General features: G+C 61.8%; 1 protein-coding gene across 6 annotated transcripts in view; it reads left to right on the forward strand.

Moving 5' to 3' along the window:
* Positions 1–21,019, forward strand: part of SHANK1 (SH3 and multiple ankyrin repeat domains 1) — a 53,368-nt gene that overhangs the window by 18,510 nt on the left and 13,839 nt on the right. For 3 of the 6 annotated variants that reach the window (XM_059665276.1, XM_059665275.1, XM_059665271.1), the window contains exons 13-21: positions 3,280–3,393; positions 3,570–3,645; positions 11,938–12,020; positions 12,226–12,350; positions 12,869–13,004; positions 13,269–13,349; positions 13,882–13,905; positions 14,067–14,135; positions 14,491–14,609. In XM_059665276.1, the coding sequence (XP_059521259.1) occupies positions 3,280–3,393; positions 3,570–3,645; positions 11,938–12,020; positions 12,226–12,350; positions 12,869–13,004; positions 13,269–13,349; positions 13,882–13,905; positions 14,067–14,135; positions 14,491–14,609 (827 nt within the window). The remainder of the gene's footprint in view (positions 1–3,279; positions 3,394–3,569; positions 3,646–11,937; positions 12,021–12,225; positions 12,351–12,868; positions 13,005–13,268; positions 13,350–13,881; positions 13,906–14,066; positions 14,136–14,490; positions 14,610–21,019) is intronic. The other 3 variants (XM_059665272.1, XM_059665273.1, XM_059665274.1) reach the window with 3 other exon arrangements.

Below are 21,019 nucleotides of genomic sequence, written 5' to 3' on the forward strand. Positions count from 1 at the left end.
AGGTCTTCTGAGAAACGCGGTGCCTACTGGCTCCCATGAGACCGCGGGTGTGTGAAGCCCCGTCCGGGCCCAGGGCTCCCTGAACAGGGACTGTTTTGTTTTGTTTTGTTTAGATTTCATTATTTTTATTGATTTTTTGAGAGAGAGAAGCATGGATCAGCTGCCTCCCATGTGCACCCTGACTGCATTTGTTCATTCATTCGTTTGTCCATTCATTCATTTGTTCATTCGTCCATTCATTTGTTCATTCATTCCTTCATTTGTTCATTCATTCATTCATTTGTTCGTCCGTCCATTCATTCATTCATTTGTTCATTCATTCATTTGTTCGTTCATTCATTCATTCATTCATTTGTTCGTTCGTCCATTCATTCCTCCATTCATTCGTCCATTCATTCCTTCATTTGTTCATTCATTCATTCATTTGTTCGTTCGTTCGTTCATTCATTCATTCATTCAGCAGATGCCCATTGAGGCCTCCGGTGTGCTCCACTCATCATGAACAGCATGGGGTTTGGAGACGGGAAGCTGCAGGTGTGTCGTTCACACGGGGTTGGGGAGCTGAGTAGGATAGCGGTTGAGGGCCCGGCTGCTGGGATTCAATCCTGGCCCCACCCCCTCCTGGCTGGGTGGCCTCAGGCACATGATTTCTCTGGACCTGAGCTTCCTCATCTGTAAAATGGGACCCCTGGGAAGATGAAAGGATCACCTCCCGTAAAGCGCGCAGAACGATGCTTCGCACGTAACAAGTACAGCCGCGGGCGTCATAAGTGGCCCCCTCTCCTGGCACTGAGAGGAGAGAGACCCTGGCCACCTGGGGAAGCTGGGCGGGTCCTCCCACGGGTGAGGGTGTGCGTGGGCCAGGGATCAGGGCATCAGGCGGGCTGTGTGATTGCATCTGTTTTGTGGTCCGTCTGCCCACGGCCTGAGTTCCTGAAGCTGAGGTCACAGGGGATTGGTTTCTGGGTCGCAAGGGCCCGGCTTCATGATGCGTGGAGCACACCGGAGGCCTGAATGCGCATCTGCCGAATGAATGAATGAATGAACGAATGAATGAATGAACACATGAATGAATGAATGCAAGAGCTAATGGTGGGGGCCAGGCAGTGCCTCCAGAGGCAGCGTGCAGGGGGTGGGGAAGAGAGAGAGAGACAGGAAGTGTGTGTGTGTGGGGGGGGGGGGGGCGTGGTTTGGACTGTGATTTGAGGTGAGAAAGAAGAAAGGGAAACTGGGGGCAGGTGTGAGGGGCCTTCCGGGCAGGCAGAGGGCCCTGGGCGGTATCCTCCATGCGTCTTTCTGAACTGCAAGCCCAATCCTAGGGCTCAGGGAGAGGACGCACGGCCCTGTTTCCAATCTCCTTCCCTTTCATTAAAAGGCACTTCCCTGCCTCCGGGCGTACCCACAGCCACGATGTCCCAAGTCTCGCCTCCTCCCGACGAGGTAGCGAGGCTCCCTCTGCGCTCAGGATCCAAGCCCAGGGCCTGAGCCCGGCCTACAAGGCCCTCCCTGCCCACCCACCCCCCTCATCTCCTGCCACTTCTTCACCCACAAGATCCCAGGGACCGTGTCCTTCTTGCCGTCCCTCAAATGCCCGAAACGTTTCTCCACACCAAGCCCTTTGCACATGCTGTTCCTTCTGCCTGGACAGCCCCTCCTCCCTCTCCCTGCCTCCTCCGCTCCTAGGATCCTCAGGCCTACAGGTCCTGTCTTCTGGGACGCCCTCCTGGTCCCCTTGACCGTCCAATGCATGCACTCCCCTCTGCCTGTCTCCGGACACCCTGTCTTCTTCTCCGGAGACCCTGTCTTTTCCCCCGTGCGTGCTAACCTCCATTTCCAATCGCGAGGTCACTGGCAGACTCCCGCCTCCAATGGGCACCCACCCGTGTGGAAGCTCCGTGAGGGCAAGAACCACATTTATGTGTCCCTTGGCTCCACCCAGCGTCTGCTCCGATGCCTGACTCACGACCGGCCCTAAATAAACCTCAGCTCAGTGAAGCCACGGCTGATGCCAAGGCTACCCACAGGCCTGGCGGAGCCAGCCAAGAGCCCAGACTCCTGTCACCCCGTCTCCCGTGCTCCTGCGACCTTGAGCGTCTCAGTGTCACCTCCCAGATGCTCTGTGCAGGCGGCTTGTGGAGGGAAAAGCATCACACGCCCGACTCAAATCTGGGCGAGGGGCTTCTCTGCTACAGCGATAGCTTCTTCATCCACAACACGGGGAGACACGGGAAACCCGCCGTTGCCTGTCAGGGTGGGCGTGCGGATTGAGCGAGGGAGGTGTGTGTGTTGGGGGGGTGGGGGGAATGCTGGTGGGAGTGAGGAGCGTGTTGAGCCCAGTGTTCCCCCGGGAAGCGGACAGAGCTGTCCATTACAAGCCGTCTAACCCTGAGCCCGTGACCTCGGATCCCCAAGCCTCAGTGTTCCCATCAGTAAGATGGGGGTCACCAAAGGAACCCCCCTCTAAGGGCTCTGGTTCAGAGTGAGAGCTGGATAAGCAGGCGCCGTCCCCGCCGCCCGTCCATCGCTGAGTGCCGGTGCCCGGCACGGCCGCCGGGTGTGGCACAGGCTATTGCTCACCGGGTGCCGGGGGCTTAGAGGGAGGACGGGCAGGAAAGGCCCTCCGGTTCTGTGGGGTAGAGAGAAGAAAAGAGGTGATTCTAATCTCTTCTCTCTTCTAGATGGCGAAGGGGGGCGGGGGAGGGGGGCAAAGACAGGCAGGGGCAGGGCCTGGGAGCAAATGACACAAGATTAGGTGGCAAGGAGACTGTGGGAGGTGGGGGGGGGGGGCGGGGATGGGGCTGCCTGGGGGGGTTTAGGGAAATGATAGAACAGCTGAGCTGCGGCCGGTTCCCAGGGGGGATGAGGGCCACTTGTGGACGGGTCCCTACCCGGGAGCCGTGGCATGGACACGCCCTCTTCCCCGGGGCCTCTGGGCGTCCCCATTGGGTCCGGAAACCTAGACGTGCTTCCCTCACCCCTTCCTCGGACATTTATTTTATTTAGCATTTTTAATTATTGATTTTAGAGAGAGGAAGGGAGAGAGAGAGAGAGAAGGACTTGTTGCTCCACTTCCTGAAGCATTCATTGGTTGATTGTTGCATGTGCCCTGACCGGGGATTGAACCCACAACCGTGGTGTATCCCAGCCGAGCTCCGGGCCAGGGCCTGGGGCTGCTCCCCGTGCCGGGGGCGGGAATCGTGGGAAGGTTGCGCATCGTTGCGCTGGGGCAGGGACCCCGCGGACACGGAGAAACGTTTCCATTTCCTGCTCCCCGCCCAGTGCTCAGCATCGGGGAAGGAGGCTTCTGGGAAGGCCAGGTCAAAGGTCGCATCGGCTGGTTCCCCTCCGACTGCCTGGAAGAGGTGGCCAACCGCTCCCAGGAGGGAAAGCAAGGTATGGGGGAGCCCGGCTGCCTCCGATGTACCCCAGGGTGCTTGCTCAGCCCACCCCTCCCCTCCCCTTCCCGACGGGAGGGTGCTGGGGGGCAGGGGGAAGGCTCATGCCAGGAGGGCTGGGGGCGGGCTTGTGGTTTCGAGGATGAGGGCCAAGGCCACCCCTGTCCCCTGCAGAGAGCCGCAGTGACAAGGCCAAGAGGCTATTCCGGCATTACACCGTGGGCTCCTATGACAGCTTTGATGCCCCCAGGTAAATGTCCTTACGCCCTCGGTGCCCCCTGCCTCCCTTCACCCTCCGCCTTTAAGATATCTCCACGACCGCCAAGCCCACTTTCTCATCTGCTCCCTCCCAAGTTTGATCCAGGGGTGGGGCAAGGCCGAGTTAGCTTCTGACCACACAGCCCAGTCCCCCAACCTGCCTTGCTTGGCAGCCACTGAGACTGCTCAGCCCCCGGGTGGCCAACCACCAATGGGGTGGACACGGCGGGGTGGGGGCGTTGCCTGGGGTCCCTGGGTCTGTGTGTCTGGCTGGCTGGAGGCCCCCCATGTGCCTTCATGTGCCCCATCTCTGTGCGGTCATGTGCAGTGGAAACCCGTGCATCCCACACCTCCCTCGCTCTGGGTGTGGGTGGAGCCGGGCCAGGCGGGTGGGGGCGGGGAGGGGCACACTGACACCTTTCCCCTCCCTGGCTGCTGGCTGACTTGCTTCTGAAGCTTGATGGATGGGATTGGCCCGGTGAGGTGAGGGGGGGCCGGGGGGGGCGGGGTCAGGAATGGCAGGAAGGGGTGCCTGGGGGTGGGTGGCCGTGTGTGCGTGTGCACGACCAGAGCTGGTTTCCGGGGCGTGAACGTCTCCCACAGGCCAGCGCCCCTGTATGGTCTCCCTGAGTGTGTTCTTGCCCATGTGTCTCTGTGGGTGTGCATGGCACGTGTCCGCACGCATGTGTGGCTGCAGGCCCCTGGACGGATAGCCCTGTGCGTGTCCGCGCCGGGCAGAGGGCCTGGCCTGCGGAGAGGGGTGCGTTGGGGGCTGTCGCTCATGGCTGCACGGCGAGGCCAGCGGTGCAGCCGGCTCTGCACATCTGTGTTTCCCTGAGTCTGTATGTCTGAGACTGAGGGCAGGTGTTTCTAGAGACGGCAGTGTGTCCGCTGACGGCGGGCAGGCGGGCAGGCGGGTCCCTGCACACGCCTGTCCCTCTCCGTGCATGTCCCGTTTGGGCGCATCAGCACATACAGTCGTGTGCATGCCTTTGCATCCGTCCGACTGATCTGCAGCTCGGCCTGGGGTGTTGGGGGAGGGGCCTAGGAGGGGAGGACTCCAGGACTTGGGCCTGCGGAAGGGCAAGGCTGTGGGGGAGGGGTGGTCCTAATTGGGCATCAAAGATGACACCCTCCCCTACCCCTCCCCTCCCCCCCCCCCCCATCAGGGAAGGGTCTCCTTGTTCGTAGCATCCTCCCATTAAATGTGTCCAAACCTCCGTGTCTGTGTCCTGCCAGTGGGGATGGGGTGGGGTGGGGAGGAGGAGGAATGACAATGTGGGGAGACAGGGTGGGGCTGGGTTGCCACCCTGCGCCCCAAGTGTCAGAGGCGCTTGACCGTTGTGCGTCTTCGCCTGGCACGTGGCCGGCTCTGGGCACCGGGTGAGTATGGAGGTCCTCCCCTCCCCGGGGCTCCCATCAGCCTCTGCTTCTTGTCTCCATCACTGTCTCCCTGGGCCTCTCCTTGGCCTTGGTCCGGGGGCCCCTGGCTCCACCTGCCCGATGGGGGTGGTCCCTCTGGCCCTCAACTGTCCTGTCCAGAACTTCCCCTCCCCTCCTTCTCCACTTCCTGTGCCCCTGGAATGCGCTGCGGGGTGTGTGTGGTGTGTCCGAGCCTCCTGCCTGCCCTGCCCTGCCCGACCCTTTCTGTGGCGGCCTGTCCTGTCCCGTATGTGCGTCTTGCATCCCGCAGGAGCTGGGGGTCGGGGCCCCTCGGCCTGTGGCCTCTGCGCCCTCTCTCCTCCCCCGTGTGTCCCAGGGAGGGGAGGTGTGTGCGCCCCTCCGCCTGGGGTTCTTGGGGGAGGGTTGTCTCTCGGCCTTGGGGCCCGGTCTGAATGTCCTGACCTTCCCTTCCCGGCCCTTGCGGACTGTATTGGGGTGCTCGGTATGTCGCCTGTGGCGGGGGGCTGCGTGCCCCCTCCCGGGGCCTCTCTCACCGCGGGGTCCCTGCCCTGGAAGTGGGCTCGGTCAGCGCGTCCCTGCACGCGGGGCTCGAGGCATCTTGTGCGCGTTGCGTGTCCCTCTCCCGCTCTCCCTCGCTCTGCACCTGCGCGGGAGGGCTCTGGAGGGAGAGAGGGTTAGGGGGGGGCCCAGACCGGAAGTGCCTCCCCCTTCCCCCCCCGCGCCTCGCCCCTCCCCCTTCTCCCGCCAAGGGGGCCCCGCGTTCCCCTCCTGGCCCCCTCCCCCGCGGCCCGGCCCCCTCCAACGCCGCCGCCGCCGCCGCCGGGCGCAGGACGCCAAGGGGTTAAGCCTCGCGCCCGCCGCCGCCTCCGGAGCTGTCCGCGGTGCTGAAGCCGGCGCGTCCGCGGTCCCTGCGCTCCCGCGGCGGCCCGACCCGCGCCCCGCGCCCCGCGCCCCCCGGCATGTGAGCCCCCGGCCCTGCCCTCCCCACCGCGGGAGGGTGCGCGCCCCCTCCCCCTCCCGGCGCGGGTCAGCATGAGGCGGGGCCTGGGGGCCCGGACACGGGGGTTCGGCCGAGCGGGGACGGGGACGCGGCGGCGGCGGCGGGGGCGGCCGGGACCCGGACCCGGACCCGGACCCGGGCCAGGGCCGCGGCGGCGATGGCTTTGTCTGCGGTCGGCGGCGGCGGGGGTCTCGGGGGCGGCCCCAGCGGGGCCTCCCTGCCGCAGCCGCCCCCCGCGCTCTCCTCCAGCTGGCCGGCCCTGGGGCCCCGGCGGCGCAGCGTCTGGTACATCTACAGGTACGAGCGCTCCTTCCTGCCGGCTGGGCCCGGTGCGGGGACGACCCTCCCCCGCCGCTGGTGCCCCCCTCCCCGCCTCCTCCCCGCCCCCGGGTCGCCCCCTCCTCCCCCGTCTCCCCTCACCTTCTCTGCGCCTCTTCTCCATCCTCTCATCCTTTTCCTGGGGCCGCGCACGCACCCCCCAACCCAGGAGTCTCTCCTCTACCCCGTCACAGGCCCTGCCCGGCCCCCCCTCAATCTCCCTCCAAGACCTTCCCGGCAGCGAGCCCCTCCAAACGGGCCCCCCACTTTGGGGTTTGGAACCCATTCGCCCTTTCTGCCGCCCTCAGCGCCCCCACCCCGTGGAGCCCTCCCCTTGGGGAGCCACAGTGGCTCTCCCCGGAGGCGCCTCTACCCCAGGCCCCTGCTCCTCTGATCCCCGTTTCCCCACACCCCTTCCCGGAGTCGGCAAGTCCCCCCATTCATACCCCTCTCCTCCATTCACAGTCACCCCCCCCGCCCCCCCATCGCACACGCATCCCGCCAGGCCTCCTCTCCCCTCTGCTTTTTCCGCTGCGTGTCACTGTGCGACTGCGTGTGTCAGTGTGGCTGTGTCAGTGTGCGTGTGTGTGTGTGTGTGTGTGTGTGTGTGTGTGTGTGTGACGGCCTGCAGCTGTGTGAGAGAGAGAGGGAGAGAGACAGGGTAGGATGGGAGATGGTGGGCTCCCAGCCCACCCCCCAGCTGTGTCCATCTGTGTGTCCCTGTTTGACGGCGTCTGTCTCTGTGTGACTTGGAGTGATAGAGAGGCTGTCTGGGGACTGTGTGTGTGTGTGTGTGTGTCCCAGGCACTGCGGCTCTTTCCCCACACCCACCCTCCCGTGCCAGGCCTGTCCCCTCCCCCCCCCCCAGCCCTCTGTGTCTCTGTGCCTGTGCGCCCCTCTCCCTGCCCCCAGGGGGCTGTGCTGTGAAGGGCACGTGTGCCGAGCCATGGCTGAGCTTCTGCACGGGGAGCTGCATCTGCTGTGTGTGCCACTCCGCGGCCTGGAAGGGGGCCGCCCGCCTGCATGGGGACCTCTGTGCCCGCCCCGGAGGTGCCCGTGGAGATGGGTACACGGGGAGGGGCTGCGGGCCGGAGGGGGCGCCGCGTGCAGCAGCGGGCTCTGGGCTGTGGGCTCCTGGGTGTGAGAGGGACCTGCGGGTGGGGGCGGGGGGAGTGGGCGCTGCTGCAGTCCCCGCGGGGTGGGATCCAGGGAACAAGAGCCGGCCGGCCACCGGGCTCCGAGGCCCCTGGGGTCGCCGCGGGATGGCCGGGGGGAGAGCATTGTGTGTGTTCCTGCCGGGCAGGTAGTCAGCAGCCTGGATCATGAATGGGGTGCTGCGTGGGTAGCAAGACTGGAGCAGGGGGTGGGGTTAGCGGTCCGGGCGGGAGGGTGTCAGGGTGGAACGGCGCACGCTGAAGTGGGGGTACGGGACACTGGGGCATGGCGGGCGCATGGAGTGTGCGGAGCAATGGGGTAAGGAGGGGATGCAGGACCAGTGAGGGGGGTGGGGTGGGGTTTAGGCAGCGTAGACCGAGGGTGCAGGGGATGTAAATGAAATGCAGCTGCAAGGGAAGGAGGTGGAGAGGTGTGTGATGGAGTGAGCTGAGGATGCAGAAGGAGGAAGAGGCTCTCACGGATAATGGGGCGGGAGGGGGGGGACCAGGGAGTATGAGAGGAGCTGAGGGTGCCGTAGGGGACACAGTGGGGTTCATGCAGAGGTGCAGGAGGATGTGGGCAGGATGAGGGAAAGGGAGGGGGGAGAGGTCATAGGAATCTGAGGAGGACACTTGAGAAAGGAGGCAAGAGCACAGGGGGGGGCGGTGCAGGGGCGACCCCAGGGTGTGATGAGGGCTTTGGGAAGTGAGGGCTGATGTGGTGGGTTAGGGTGGAGGGGAGCTGGCAGATGAACTGGAGGAGCAGGGAGCAAGCTGTAGAGAGGGGGACACACAGGAGTGAGGAGGGGGGACATAGTCTCAGGAAGCCACAGGGGCAAGAGGGCAGCTGGGAAGTCAAGGAGAATGGGGTGGGATGAGGGAGACACCACGTCTGGTGGGGACTGGGTGCGAAAGGCACAGGAGTGGGGAGGAGAGAGGAGCGAGGAGCGTGTATGTGACGGGGATGCATGAGAGGGAGGGGCAGAAGGGGTGCTGCGATGATCGGGGGGTGTTTGGACATTACTGGGGTACATGGGTTGCCTGTTGGGGATTCCAATCTCGGCTTTGACGCTATTCCAGCTGCTGTGGTTTTGAGCAAGTGATTTCTCTGTGCCTCGCTTTCCTCATCTGTAAAATGGGAACAGTCGCAGTCAACCCCTCTCCCCCAGGGCCGTTGTGAGGACTAAATGAATAAATCAATGGGCAGTGCTCAGAGCAGTCTGGCCTTCAGGAGCAGCTCAGTAACTGTAACCCATTGTTGTTGTTGTTGTGCTGGTGGCATAGCCTGGGGTGAATTGCAGCCGGGAGGGGCACTTGTAGTGGATTTGGGGCAGGTGCGTGTGTGCTCGAGGTGTCTGGGTGCTGTGGGGAGAGAGAGGCGGCTGTGACGACTGCAGTTCCCAGGCATCTTCCCGGGGGCTGTGGAAGAATGTCATTCACTCCGTGACCTCGGGCAAGTCGCTTAACCTTTCTGTGCCTGTTTCCTGACTTGTCGAGTGGAAGCAGCACTCACACCCACCTCGGATGCTGGCTGTGGAGACAGTGAGTTATTTCGCTTGTGAGGGCTGGACGCACCGCCTTGCACACAGCCCGCGCTGCTTCTTGGTGTGCACTGGGCATGGGGGGGGGGGGGCGGGGGTTTCCTTGCATTATATTGGAGGCTGGGGTGTGTGGGGGAAGGCTTGTGTATGGGGGGGGGGGCGGTCAGGATAGCCTGGAGGTGAAAGAGAGATTCCAGGGGCAGGCGTGGGGAAGGTAGGGGTTTGTGGCTGTGAGTGAGACATAAAGGAGAGCCGAAGGGCACTGCTGGCCACTGGGGGGCCCTGGAGACCTGGAAGGGATGTGGGGGGGGGGGGGTAGCCAGGGCAGCAGGGCTCAGAGGAGGGTGTCAGGGTGTGCGGTGGGGACAAGGGTGTCACAGGGTGCCTGCATGGTCAGGGGCAGGCAGCTCTGGCCTCTCCACCAATTCCCGTTGGCCCTGTCCCTGTCCCTGTTCGCTGTCCACTCCCTGTTCGCTGTTCGAGTCTCCTTGGCCTCCTTTCCCCCCTCCCATCCGTCCCTCCACCCCCTTCACTCCTTTCAAGCCCTCCCCCCTCCTCTTCCCACACCCCCTCCTCCCAGCAGCAAAGGTGGCTGATAAAAGGCCCGAACAGGAAGTCAGGGAGGCGTGGTGGGTGTGGTGAGGGCATAGGTGCTGGATGGACCCTGTGAACTTGAGCGAGGGCGGTCGCTGGGGCGAGTCTACCTGTACACACACGTGCTGTGGAGCGCACGGGTTACAGTCAGGGGTGGAGGGGGCGGGCAGGGCAGGGCACTGTCGCTAGGGTACGAACGTAGGGATTTGACGGTGGAAGTCTTGGGGATCATGAGAGTGTAAGGGGTGCTTGTGTGGTTGGGGGGGCGGGTGGGTATCAAAACACAGGAGGAGCGCGTTCGGTATTGCTGGTGTGTGCTGGGATGTGCTCAGGGGGCGTGCTGTGGGAATATACTGAGAGCACAGTGAGGGGGCGTTATGATCGGCGCGTACTGGGATGTGTGGGGCTGCTACTGAAATATACTGGCGTATTCATGGAGGGCTGTTCAGCCGACTGTGTGGGTAGGTAATTGGTGTGCGCGGGGAGCACACGCGCTATTATTAGTACGTGCTGGGGCCGGTGGAGATCATAGGGAGGCGCTGGGGGGTCTGCGTGTGCGCTGGCGGGGGGTGGGGGGGGTCCCACACAGGAGTGCTGGATGCTGGGGTGCAGCCGGCCATGGGTTCTCCTTGCCTTGGAGTTCTCGGAGTGGGGTTGGAGCCAGGGTGTTTGGCTGTGCCTGTGGCATCCCGGGGTGCCTGCAACGGAACGGGAGTGTAATGTTGAGGTGCACGCGTGACGTCAGGGTTTGGGGGCCGGATCTGAGCGACCCCGGGCGGGCAGGTGCTGAGATACACGGAATAAGTTTGAGTTTCCTGGGTAGGTGAGCATTACCTAAACGTGCCAGCAGGCCTTGGGGCCTTGCTGAGACCCACCCCCACACTCACAGGGAATTTGCATTTTGCTAGAACCCACCGGCTGGGCGCAGGCGGTACCCTGGAGACATACCAGGGAACAGAGACGCCCCGCTGTCCACCGGAACCTTCCGCGGCCAGGAAATGGCCTGCATCTGTCCAGCGCGGTAGCCACCGGCCTCACGCTGAAATGTAGCTAGTGAGACGGAGGGACTGAAGGGTTCGATTGAACTTTTAATTCATTTGCGTATAAATCGCCACACGCAGCTAGCGGCCACCATAGTGGGCAGTGCCGAATCAGCAGCGTGACAGTGGGCGTGGGGACCCGGCAGGCGTTGCTGCAGGATGTACGTACACACACATAGCCAAGGAGTTGGGAGAGGCCTCACTGAAGTACCCGTGTCCTCTTGACTTAAAAACTGGACCGGAGAAGCGAAAGCATTCCCCTGAGCGTGTTGATGTGCTGGGCGCTGTGCTGAATACTATAGGGACTTCGCTGCCACGGCAACACGGCAGGTAGAGCCGCCGTTACAGATGCCCGGACGGCGTGGTTCCGTGGTTGAGCATCGACCTATAACCAGGAGGTCACGGTTCAATTCCCGGTCAAGGGCACATGCCCGGGTTGTGGGCTCGGACCCCAATGTGGGGCGTGCAGGAGGCAGCCGATCAATGATTCTCTGTTATCACTGATGTTTCTATTTCTCTCTCCCTTTCCCGTCCTCTCTGAAGTCAATGTATATTTTTAAAAAATACATATTTTTTAAAAAATGAGGAGCTCTAACCGGTTTGGCTCAGTGGATGGAGCGTCGGCCTGCGGACTGAGGGGTCCCGGGTTCGATTCCAGTCAGGGGCATGTACCTTGGTTGCAGGCACATCCTCAGTGGGGGGTGTGCAGGAGGCAGCTGATGGGTGTTTCTCTCTCATCGATGTTTTTAACTCTCTATCCCTCTCCCCTCCTCTCTGTAAAAAATCAATAAAATATATTTTTTTAAAAAAATGAGGAAACTGAAGATCCAAAAGGTGAAAGTCCAGGCTCAAGGTCACAGACAGGAAGTGGCTGGCAGGGGGGTTCGAGCCAGGCCGTCTGGGGACCCGGCGGTGTACCTCCCCGTCCCTGGCGCACAGTGGGCCTGGGAGCCGCTTGCTGAATGGATGGGTGGCTGCATCTCGGGTGGATGAATGAGGAACGAGTGAGTGGGAGAGCAGGCACCCGGGCTCTGCGGGGGAGGCCTGTGAGCGACGCCGCGTGCGCGCGCAGGAGCAGACGCTGCCGCTCGAGTGGGTGAGGAGGAGCCGAGGTGGGATGAATGGTCCTGGACCAGGGGCCTGGGCCACTGGGGTGCCCGTGGGGCCGGCCTCCGAGCCTCATGATCCCTTCTCCACCCGCCCCGCCCCCGCCCCTCCCGCCCGCCCCACCAGCGATTACATCATTAAGGAGAAGACAGTCCTGCTGCAGAAGAAGGACAGCGAGGGGTTTGGGTTCGTGCTCCGGGGGGCCAAGGGTGAGTGCCGGCCGGCCGGGTGGGGCTGGGGGACGGCCAGGGGGAGGGACCCCAGCCCGCCCACAACCCCCACCCCAGCCCCAGGGTGCTGGTCCCTCAGCCACGGCGCAGCCGCCTCCGTGACTTGGGTCTGAGCCCCATCCCCTGCTCGGCCTCTCCACCCCCTCCCCTCCCCTCCGACCCCGCCGGCTCCTCCCATCTGCAGCGCAGACCCCCATCGAGGAGTTCACCCCCACCCCGGCCTTCCCGGCCCTGCAGTATCTGGAGTCGGTGGACGAGGGCGGCGTGGCATGGCGCGCGGGACTGCGCATGGGCGACTTCCTCATCGAGGTGAGTCCCGGCCCCGGCCCCGGGGCCTCTCCAGGCCCCAGCCCCTGGCACACCTGCCCCAGACACCCCTCTCTTCCCTGGGGCCCTGGTGACAAGTCTCGGGACCCCTTGGGATCCACACCGGGACCTGGCGGCCCAGGTCCAGCTTCTTTGGCACCGGGCTGCCCAGCCTCTGCTTTCTCCATGGATTTAATCCGAAGGCCTCTCTGAAGTATCTTAAATGGTGCCCCCAGCATGGGCACGTCCTCTCTCTCTCTCTCTCTCTCTCTCTCTCTCTCTCTCTCTCTCTCAATGTGAGTGGGACAAAGAGGAAGAGAGGGGGTGCATGGGGTGGGCTCAGTCCCTCCCACAGCCCAGAGGTCAGGGGAGTTACAGGAACCGGGAGGTGGGGCCTTGCTAGGACAGGAGGGTCCGAGGGAGGGAGGAGAGCCCCCCAGGGCCACCTCCAGGGGACCCTGAGGCGGAAAGCACCCCTCCCTCACCTCCTGGGTGCGCTTGGGGGGGTGTCTGTGCCACAGGTGAACGGGCAGAATGTGGTGAAGGTGGGCCACCGCCAGGTGGTGAACATGATCCGCCAGGGGGGCAACACGCTGATGGTGAAGGTGGTGATGGTCACCCGGCACCCGGACATGGACGAGGCCGTCCACAAGAAAGGTGAGCCTCCCGGGCTGCGTGGCCACGCCCGGCTGCCGCCAGACCGACTCTCAGGAGCCCTCCCAGCCCCCCGGCCTTCCCTTCCTCGAGGCTGCCTGTCCACACAGCCCTTCCGGGGAGAAACTGAGGCAGGGAGGTCTCCTCGCGGCTGCTGGTGGCGAGTCTCCGAGCTCCGGGAGCGCCGCGGTGGTGGCTGGGGTGTCACGGGGCTTCTCCCCGCGGTGCCGAGGCCGGACCCCGACCGACCGACCGTCCCCTTTTTAGCACCCCAGCAGGCTAAGCGGCTCCCGCCCCCAGCCATCTCCCTGCGTTCCAAGTCCATGACCTCAGAGCTGGAGGAGATGGGTGAGCCTGCGGGGCTGCCAGGGCCCAGCGTGAGGGCGAGGGCAGAGGGGGCGGGCGTCCTCGAGTCTGTTAGTGTCGTTAGTGACCAGGGCTCCTCGTCCTCCTCCTGTCCCCGTCCACGGGCCAGACCCTCTCTGGCCTGCGTGTGTGTCGCTGGGAAAGGGGCGTCTGAGAGTCGACTTTTCTCTGTCCTCTTGCATCTGTTTCTCTGTCGGGGTCTGTGTGTCCCACGCGGCGAGTCCGTTTCCTGCCCGGGCCCCTCTCCATCGGTCCCACCCCTGTCCTCCGCGACCTGCCACCAGCTGCCTCCCTCCCCCGAAGCCCCCACCCCCAACGCACAGAAAGGAGGGCAGCCCCCGCCCTCCAGGCAGCGTGGACCTGCAGGGGTCCGAGTTCTACTGACAGGGGCGGGTCAGGCAGCTGACAGCCCCGCCCCGGGCCACGCGGGAGGCGGGTGATCCAGACAGGGGGCCCCTCGCCTCCCCCTGAAGTCCTAACTCTTGGCTCCTCTACTGCCTCTCCCCCGGGCTAGTCTCCCCCTGGAAGAAGAAGAGTGGTGAGTGGGCACAGGACTGGCGGGAGGGCCCCCATCCCGACCCCTTCCCGCCCCGGCCCCTCACTGCCCCACTCGCGCCTGCGCCACGTCCACGGGCCCCCGAGCGCTCCGCCCCGCCCCCCGGGGTGCCCCTGGGCCACAGCCGCCTCCTTTGCCCACAGAGTATGAGCAGCAGCCGGCGCCCGTGCCCAGCATGGAGAAAAAGCGGACCGTGTACCAGATGGCGCTCAGTAAGTGGCCCACCCGGCTCCCCGGGTCCCGCGCCCCCTGCGGCGCCGTGTCCACTGCGTCCCTCACCCGCCCGCTGACCACCCTCACACCCAGCCTGGCCCCCCTTCTCACGTCTAAGCTGCCACCTTCCAGGATGGCCGGCTTGTTCGCCGCCCTCACGCCTTCCCATGGCTGGGTCCGCCCGCGGGGCTGGAGACTGTGTCTCCATTGGGGCTGCCTGCCGCCCAGGGTGGAGATAGGTGGCCTTTCCCGGTTCTCGGGGCGCCGCCCCGTGGGCTCCAGGCTGCCGGGTCTCTGCTCGGGGCCAAAGCATCTTCATTTCGCCGTGTCCCGCCCCTCTCTGCCTCCCCCCAGACAAACTGGACGAAATTCTGGCGGCCGCTCAGCAGACCATCAGCGCAAGCGAGAGCCCGGGGCCCGGGGGCCTGGCCTCCCTGGGCAAACAGCGGCCCAAAGGGTTCTTCGCCACCGAGGTAGGCGTGGGGGTGGGGAACCGGGGTCCTGGGGGAAGGAGTCTGGACGGGCGCACACGCCAGCCTGGAGCCGCCATCCCCGTCCTTGCAAACACGTCCTGGGGGCCTCCTCTCCTCTCTGCCCACCCTCCTCCTCCTACTCTGCCCCCCGCCCCCAGACCCGCCTCTGGTCCCCCTCTGTCCGCTCTCCGTTCCTGCTCCTCATGCTCACTCCCTCCTGCCCGTCTCTGTCCCACCTCGAAGGTCTCAGGAAGATAAGTCGATCATGAAGGAGATCCCCCTGGCACAGGCCCAGCACGTACTAGGTGCTCAACAAGTGGTCGTGACTGAAATATTCATTGCGATCTCGGTCTTGGCCCCGCCTGCTTTTCCCTGCGCGGGAGGCCGACTGGGGCGGGTGTGGGTTGTCTGTGGGACACTGCGGTTTACATGGGTTGTGTCATGCATTCCTGCTCAGAAGCATCCTGTGAGGGCAGGGTAGCCCATTGACAGAGGGGACCAACACGGAGGCTCAGAGAGGGAGCCCGATTTCAACCCGGGCAGTCAGGCCACTGGATCCATGGTCCAGCCACCGCCCTCAGCCCTGCTTCTTCTCGGGGGGCCTGCTGGTCCCTCCCTGGCTGTGGTCCCCACTGAGCTGCGCCCCTCCATGGGAGCACATTCCCCGCCAGACCCTCCCCCCACCCTCCGGAGGTCACACCCCGCCCTGCCTCGCTCTTTGCACTTTTTTCTTCTGGACCCAGGCCCTGCTCTCTGTCCCTGAACCCCCTGAACCCCTCTTCTCACAGGCCATACCCACCACCTGGGGGGCGGAGCCATGGACCCCTTTAACATAGTGCTGTGAATGATGCTGATAAAGGCATATGAGTCCTAGCCGGTTGCTCAGTGGTTAGAGTGTTAGTCCTTAAACTGAAGGGCCGCAGGTTTCATTCCTGTCCAGGGCATGTGCCTCGGTTGCAGGCTCGATCCCTGGCCCTGGTCCGGATGAGTGTGGGAGGCAACCAATTGATGCGTCTCTCTCACATCAGTGTTTCTCTCTGTCTTTCCCCCTCCCTTCCACTCTCTCTAAAAATCAATGGGGAAAAAAAATCCTCTGGTAAGGGTTAACAAAAGCATACGATAAAATACATAAGGTAACAAAAGAAGCCAGTTACCCTGAAGTGCAGTTATCAAAATATTTTGAAAAAGCACATTGATGATATAGTCATATCAGTGCCCTTTTTGTCATGATGTTAGCCAGCGAGATCTGGTGGCGGGCCTTATGCTCTAACCCAGTGGTCGGCAAGCTCATGAGTCAACAGAGCCAAATATCAACAGGACAACGATTGACATTTCTTTTGAGAGCCAATTTTTTTAAACTTAAACTATATAGGCAGGTACATTGTTATTAACTTAATTAGGGCACTGCTAAAGCTTAGGAAGAGCCACACTCAAGGGGCCAAAGAGCCGCCTGTGGCTCTCGAGCCGCAGTTTGCCGACCACGGCTCTAACCTCAAAGACAGAGGAGCATAAAACACTGTTTTGAGAAATTGTAGCCACTGCGATGGGATCTGGTAATATCCGTGATTTCTGTTGGGTCTTGCTAACACTAGCATGGTTTGCGGCCTGCATTTCTCATTGAGGAAATGTTGCATTTTTTAAAAAAATATGTTTTTATTGATTTCTCAGAGAGAGAGGAAGGGAGAGGGATGAGAGAGGAACATCATCGATTGGCTGCCTCCTGCACACCCTCTACTGGGGATCAAGCCCACAGCCGGGGCCTGTGCCCTGACTGGGAATTGAACCAGCGAAGTCTCTTGGTTCCTGGTTCAACGCTCAACCACTGAGCATTTTAATGGGAGGATAATGAAAAAAATAAAGATGTAGTTTTTCTCCCGTCCAAGTGCATAGGCCCCCTGAAGTCTGTCCACAGCCCCCACTAAGGGTTTGACTGCTCTTCTAGAGGCTCTGGTACTTTCACAAGAACCAAGTGCAGGTGGGACATTTTGTACCCAGACTGTTAGAATGTCTCAGATTTAGAAATGGGGACCCCCCTGTGACTCGTGCACCCCAGATTTAGAGCCAGCGGGTCCTGGGCCACTTCTCAGGGCTTGGCAGGCCGCCCTGGGTGCAGTAGGTCCTCACTGCACGTCCATCCTTGGTTGCCCAAGGAATTTGAGATCCGTGGGCTGTTAGGTCCGTCTTCCGTGCCCACCCCCCACCAAGGTCAGTGTAAGACTCACAGCATGGGCCGCTGTAGAGCCATGCAGACCTGCCTTCGCATCCCGACTCCCCTGACTTACTTGGACCAGGCTGTGTAATTTCTCCGCGCCTCAGTCTCCCGTTCTGTAAAATGGGACTAAAGCCAGTCCCGCTGGTTCTTAACGAGGATTGAATAAGATCAACTCCTAGTACAGCAGGCGCTGGACGGATGGTGGGTCCCCCGAGGGCACAAAACAACAAACTGGAGACCCCACCCTGACTCGTGCACCCCCAGAGACCCCACAGTAGCATATCAGGCTCAATGCGAAGTCTCCAGTAACAGATCAGGGCATTTACTCAGCGACTCACGAAGTGCCAGGCAGCCAGGGTGCCACCCCCTCCCTGTGCGAGAACCATGGTTACAGGAGAGACAAAACCCTGGCCCTCAAGGCTTCACGTCTGAGCGCCAAAGACACCCCCAGGGAGGACCAAACCCCTGCCAGTAATAACACCAGCTGCCCGCCCCTCGCCCCTCACCTGAGCCTTCCTTGGGGCCTCCCTTCCCTCCCAGCCGGACCTCCCCTTTTCCTCTCTCCCTCCTGGGGCCTGTCCCTGGACCCTCCCTCTCACATTGCGGCTCTCTCTTTCCCTTCCCACCAGCCTCCCTGATCTTTCTCACCCTGAGCCCTCACATTTCTGGTCTCCTCTCCGAGGCCTCTCTCTCGGTCTGTGGTCTTGTCCTCTGTGTCTACTTCTCCCATTCGTTTCAGCTTCTGTCTCCTCTTCAGTCTCCCACTTGGACGCCCCCTGCACCGGACCAGAGGGGAAAGGTGGGCAGTGTGGCCTCTTTAAATAAATAAATATATATATATTTGAATTGATTTCAGAAAGGAAGGGAGAGGGAGAGATAGATAGAAACATCAATGATGTGAGAGCATCACTGATTGGCTGCCTCCTGCACGTCCTCTCCGGGGGACCGAGCCCACAACCTGGGCATGTGCCCTTGACTGGAATCCAACCTGGGGCCCGTCAGTCCTCAGGCCGACGCTCTAGCCACTGAGCCAAACCAGCGAGGGCCTGAGGCCTCTTTTCTCGGACCTGCACAGCCGCGAGCAAGAGCAAAATATTGTACAAGACGCCACTGTTTAGCAACTTAAGCTCTGGGAGATGTCAGCCTCCCTGAAAGACAGAGCCCCACAGGGTCCAGGCAGGCCCGCGGATGCCAGCAGTGAGGGCGCAGACCCCAGGCCGGCCCCCTTGGGTTCTGTCTCCTCCCCTCCAGGGCTCTGCCGTCCATCTGTCTGTCCCGCCGCTCTGCGTGGCTTTGGCTTTCTGGACAACTGTTTCTGCCTCCTGCTCACTGACCCCTCCCCCACCCAGGGTCCCCTGTCCATCCTCTCTCCCCCAGTATTTGTATGGGCGCAGGTTTCAGCCTTTCTCTGGTCTCGGATTCCCTCTGATCATTTTTTAAAAATACATTTTTATTGATTTCAGAGAGGAAGGGAGAGGGAGAGAGAGATAGAAACATCCATGATGAGAGACAGTCATCAATCGGCCGCCTCCTGCCTGACCCCCCTGGGGACCGAGCCCAAAACTCGGGCATGGGAATCGAACCGTGACCCCCTGGTCCATAGGTTCGCGCTCAGCCACTGAGCCCCGCCGGCTGGGCCCTCCAGTCATTTTATCACACCCTCTCGGTTGCATGCTCTGCCTCTGCCTCCCCCGGCCGCTGCAGCCACTCCATTCCAGGGCCTCTCAGGCCTGACTTTCTCTGCCTTCCCATCGCTGTCTCTCCCCTCTCTGGACCTGAGCCTCTGTCCCCCCCATCTCCCTTCTCCCATCTCTCTATCTGTCTCTCCATCTGTCTCCCCCTCCATTCTCTCTCCCCTGACCCCTCTCAGGGGCTGTCTCCATGGCGCGAATTGCCTAGCCCAGTGGTCGGCAAACCGCGGCTCGCGAGCCACATGCGGCTCTTTGGCCCCTTGAGTGTGGCTCTTCCACAAAATACCACGTGCGGGTGCGCTCGTACAGTGCGATTGAAACTTCGTGGCCCACGCGCAGAAGTCGGTTTTCGGCCTGGGCGAGCCTATTTTGAAGAAGTGGCCTTAGAAGAAGTGGGGGGGTGTCGGTCGGGTCGGTGGAGGGGAGATGCGGCTCAGGGGGGCGGCGGGATACGCAGCGCGGGGGAGGTACATAGTTTTGAGGTTCGTTCGCTGAGGTCGACCCCTTCCAGCTCTCCCATCCACACTCCTCTATCTGAAACAAGACGAGGGTGGGTGGGAGAGTTGGAAGGGGTCGACCTCAGCGAAGGTACCGCAATCAGATTGAGGACGTTTTTAGCAAAGGCCAGCTTAGGAGCACCCTAACTAAGTTAATAACGATGTACCTACCTATACAGTTTAAGTTTAAAAAATTTGGCTCTCAAAGAAATTCCAATCGTTGTCCTGTTGATATTTGGCTCCGTTGGCTAATGAGTTTGCCGACCACTGGTCTAGCCCATCCTCAGCCTCCGGCCCCTGAGGCACCGCCCGCCCGCGAGGTGGCACAGGAGGAGGCTGCGCCTCTGGACCACTCGCTGGGGAGGAGTCTGCCCGGCAGCTGGTGACGTCACGCCCACCAGGCGCATCCTGATTGGCTGTCCCCTCCGCGCGTGGGAGAGGGTGCTGCCTGGTTGTTGGTTTGTTGATGGGGAGGTCAGCCTGTCCCACCTGGAGTCAGTCCGCCCCTCCAGCCGTCACTGCGCCCCCTCAGAGGCCGTAATGGCTCCTCTGTCTGTCCGGCATCTCCTGGGCCACGCTGACCCCTCACGACTCAAGCTCACCCATGATTTGACCCCTCCCTTCCAATTCGACGTGTCCCCGGTCAGTTTTGCAAATGCGATGCCTCTCCCTGCACTCTGCACCCTCTTCCGTTAGGGGCACCCTTCCTCTGTCACTGTGACTCCTATTTCTCTGCCACCCCCCCCCCCCTCCTCCTGTCCCGCTGGCTACCACCCCTCCCGTGCCCACACCTCATGCAGGATGCTTCTCGCACCCCCCTCCCTGCCTCGCAGCCATCCTCTTGCCCGCCCTCCCCAGCCAGGACTCCACGCATGCCCTCCCCAGCCTGCTTCTGCCCCCGACTGGTCCCTGCGTCCTTTCTGACAGTCACATCTCTTTCCTTTACTCTTTGTACCCTTCTTAACCTCAGCATTTTCTAGTCACTCCCATCTGTTTCCTACAACGGCCCTGTCACCTCCTCCTTACTTCCTGGCTGGCCTTGTAGGACATGACCTTCTCCTTGACCCATAGCCTCTTTCACTGCCATCAGAATGGGGTAACCAACCCTAAGACACAGGGTTGGGGATTCAGTGAGGACTTAACACAACACATAAAACAGCCGGCAAAGTGGCTTGCCCAGAAACGGCTCCTCTCTCTCTCTCACACACACACACCACCACCACCACCACCCAATCTCCTCTTTTGCGGGGTTCGGCTCCCTGGTGCCACACCGATCGTTATGAGCTGCAGGACAGGATGGAAAACCAAGCAGGGTGTGGGCTGAGGCTTAGGGAGAAAGGGCTGAAGGGGAATGAATGTCAGAGAAAAACATGCAGCAAAGTCAGGAAGAGTTGGCAGGCTGAGAACCCTGCTCAGAGGAGATGAGAACTGGGGAAACCAGTCAAAACAGATATGCCTTGCCTAGCTAGTTTGGCTCAGTGGATAGAGCGTCAGCCTGTGGACTGAAGGGCCCCAGGCTCTATTCTGGCCAAGGGCACAAGCCTGGGTTGCAGGCTCGATCCTCAGTGGGGGGCATGCAGGGGGAGGCCGATCAATGAATCTCTCTCTCATCATGCTTCTATCTCTCTCTCTCCCTCTCCCTTCCTCTCTGAAATCAATAAAGATATATTTAAATTCAAGAAAAAAACAGGCATGTCTTCAGGAGACCCTTCCTGGCGCCTTCCGGGGCTGCTCAGGCGCCCATGTGGATGTCCGGGGGCACAGAACTGGCGTCTGGCCTTAAGGCTGCTCCCCCGGTCTTGTCGTGAGCTTGTGTCACTTCCACTCAGTCCTTCGTTCTACAAATATTTCTTGAGCACCTACTATGTGCTAGACCTGCTGCTGGGCCCTGGGGGTGGAGGAGTGAACCAGTCAAGCAAGGTCAATTCTCTTAGAAAATGTACATTTTGGGGAGGGGCAGAGGGAGTGGTTGTGAAACTCCCAAACAACAGTGCCTGATGTGGGTCTTTC

The sequence above is a fragment of the Myotis daubentonii genome, chromosome 15 (assembly GCF_963259705.1).
Source record: "Myotis daubentonii chromosome 15, mMyoDau2.1, whole genome shotgun sequence".
NCBI lineage: Eukaryota > Metazoa > Chordata > Mammalia > Chiroptera > Vespertilionidae > Myotis > Myotis daubentonii.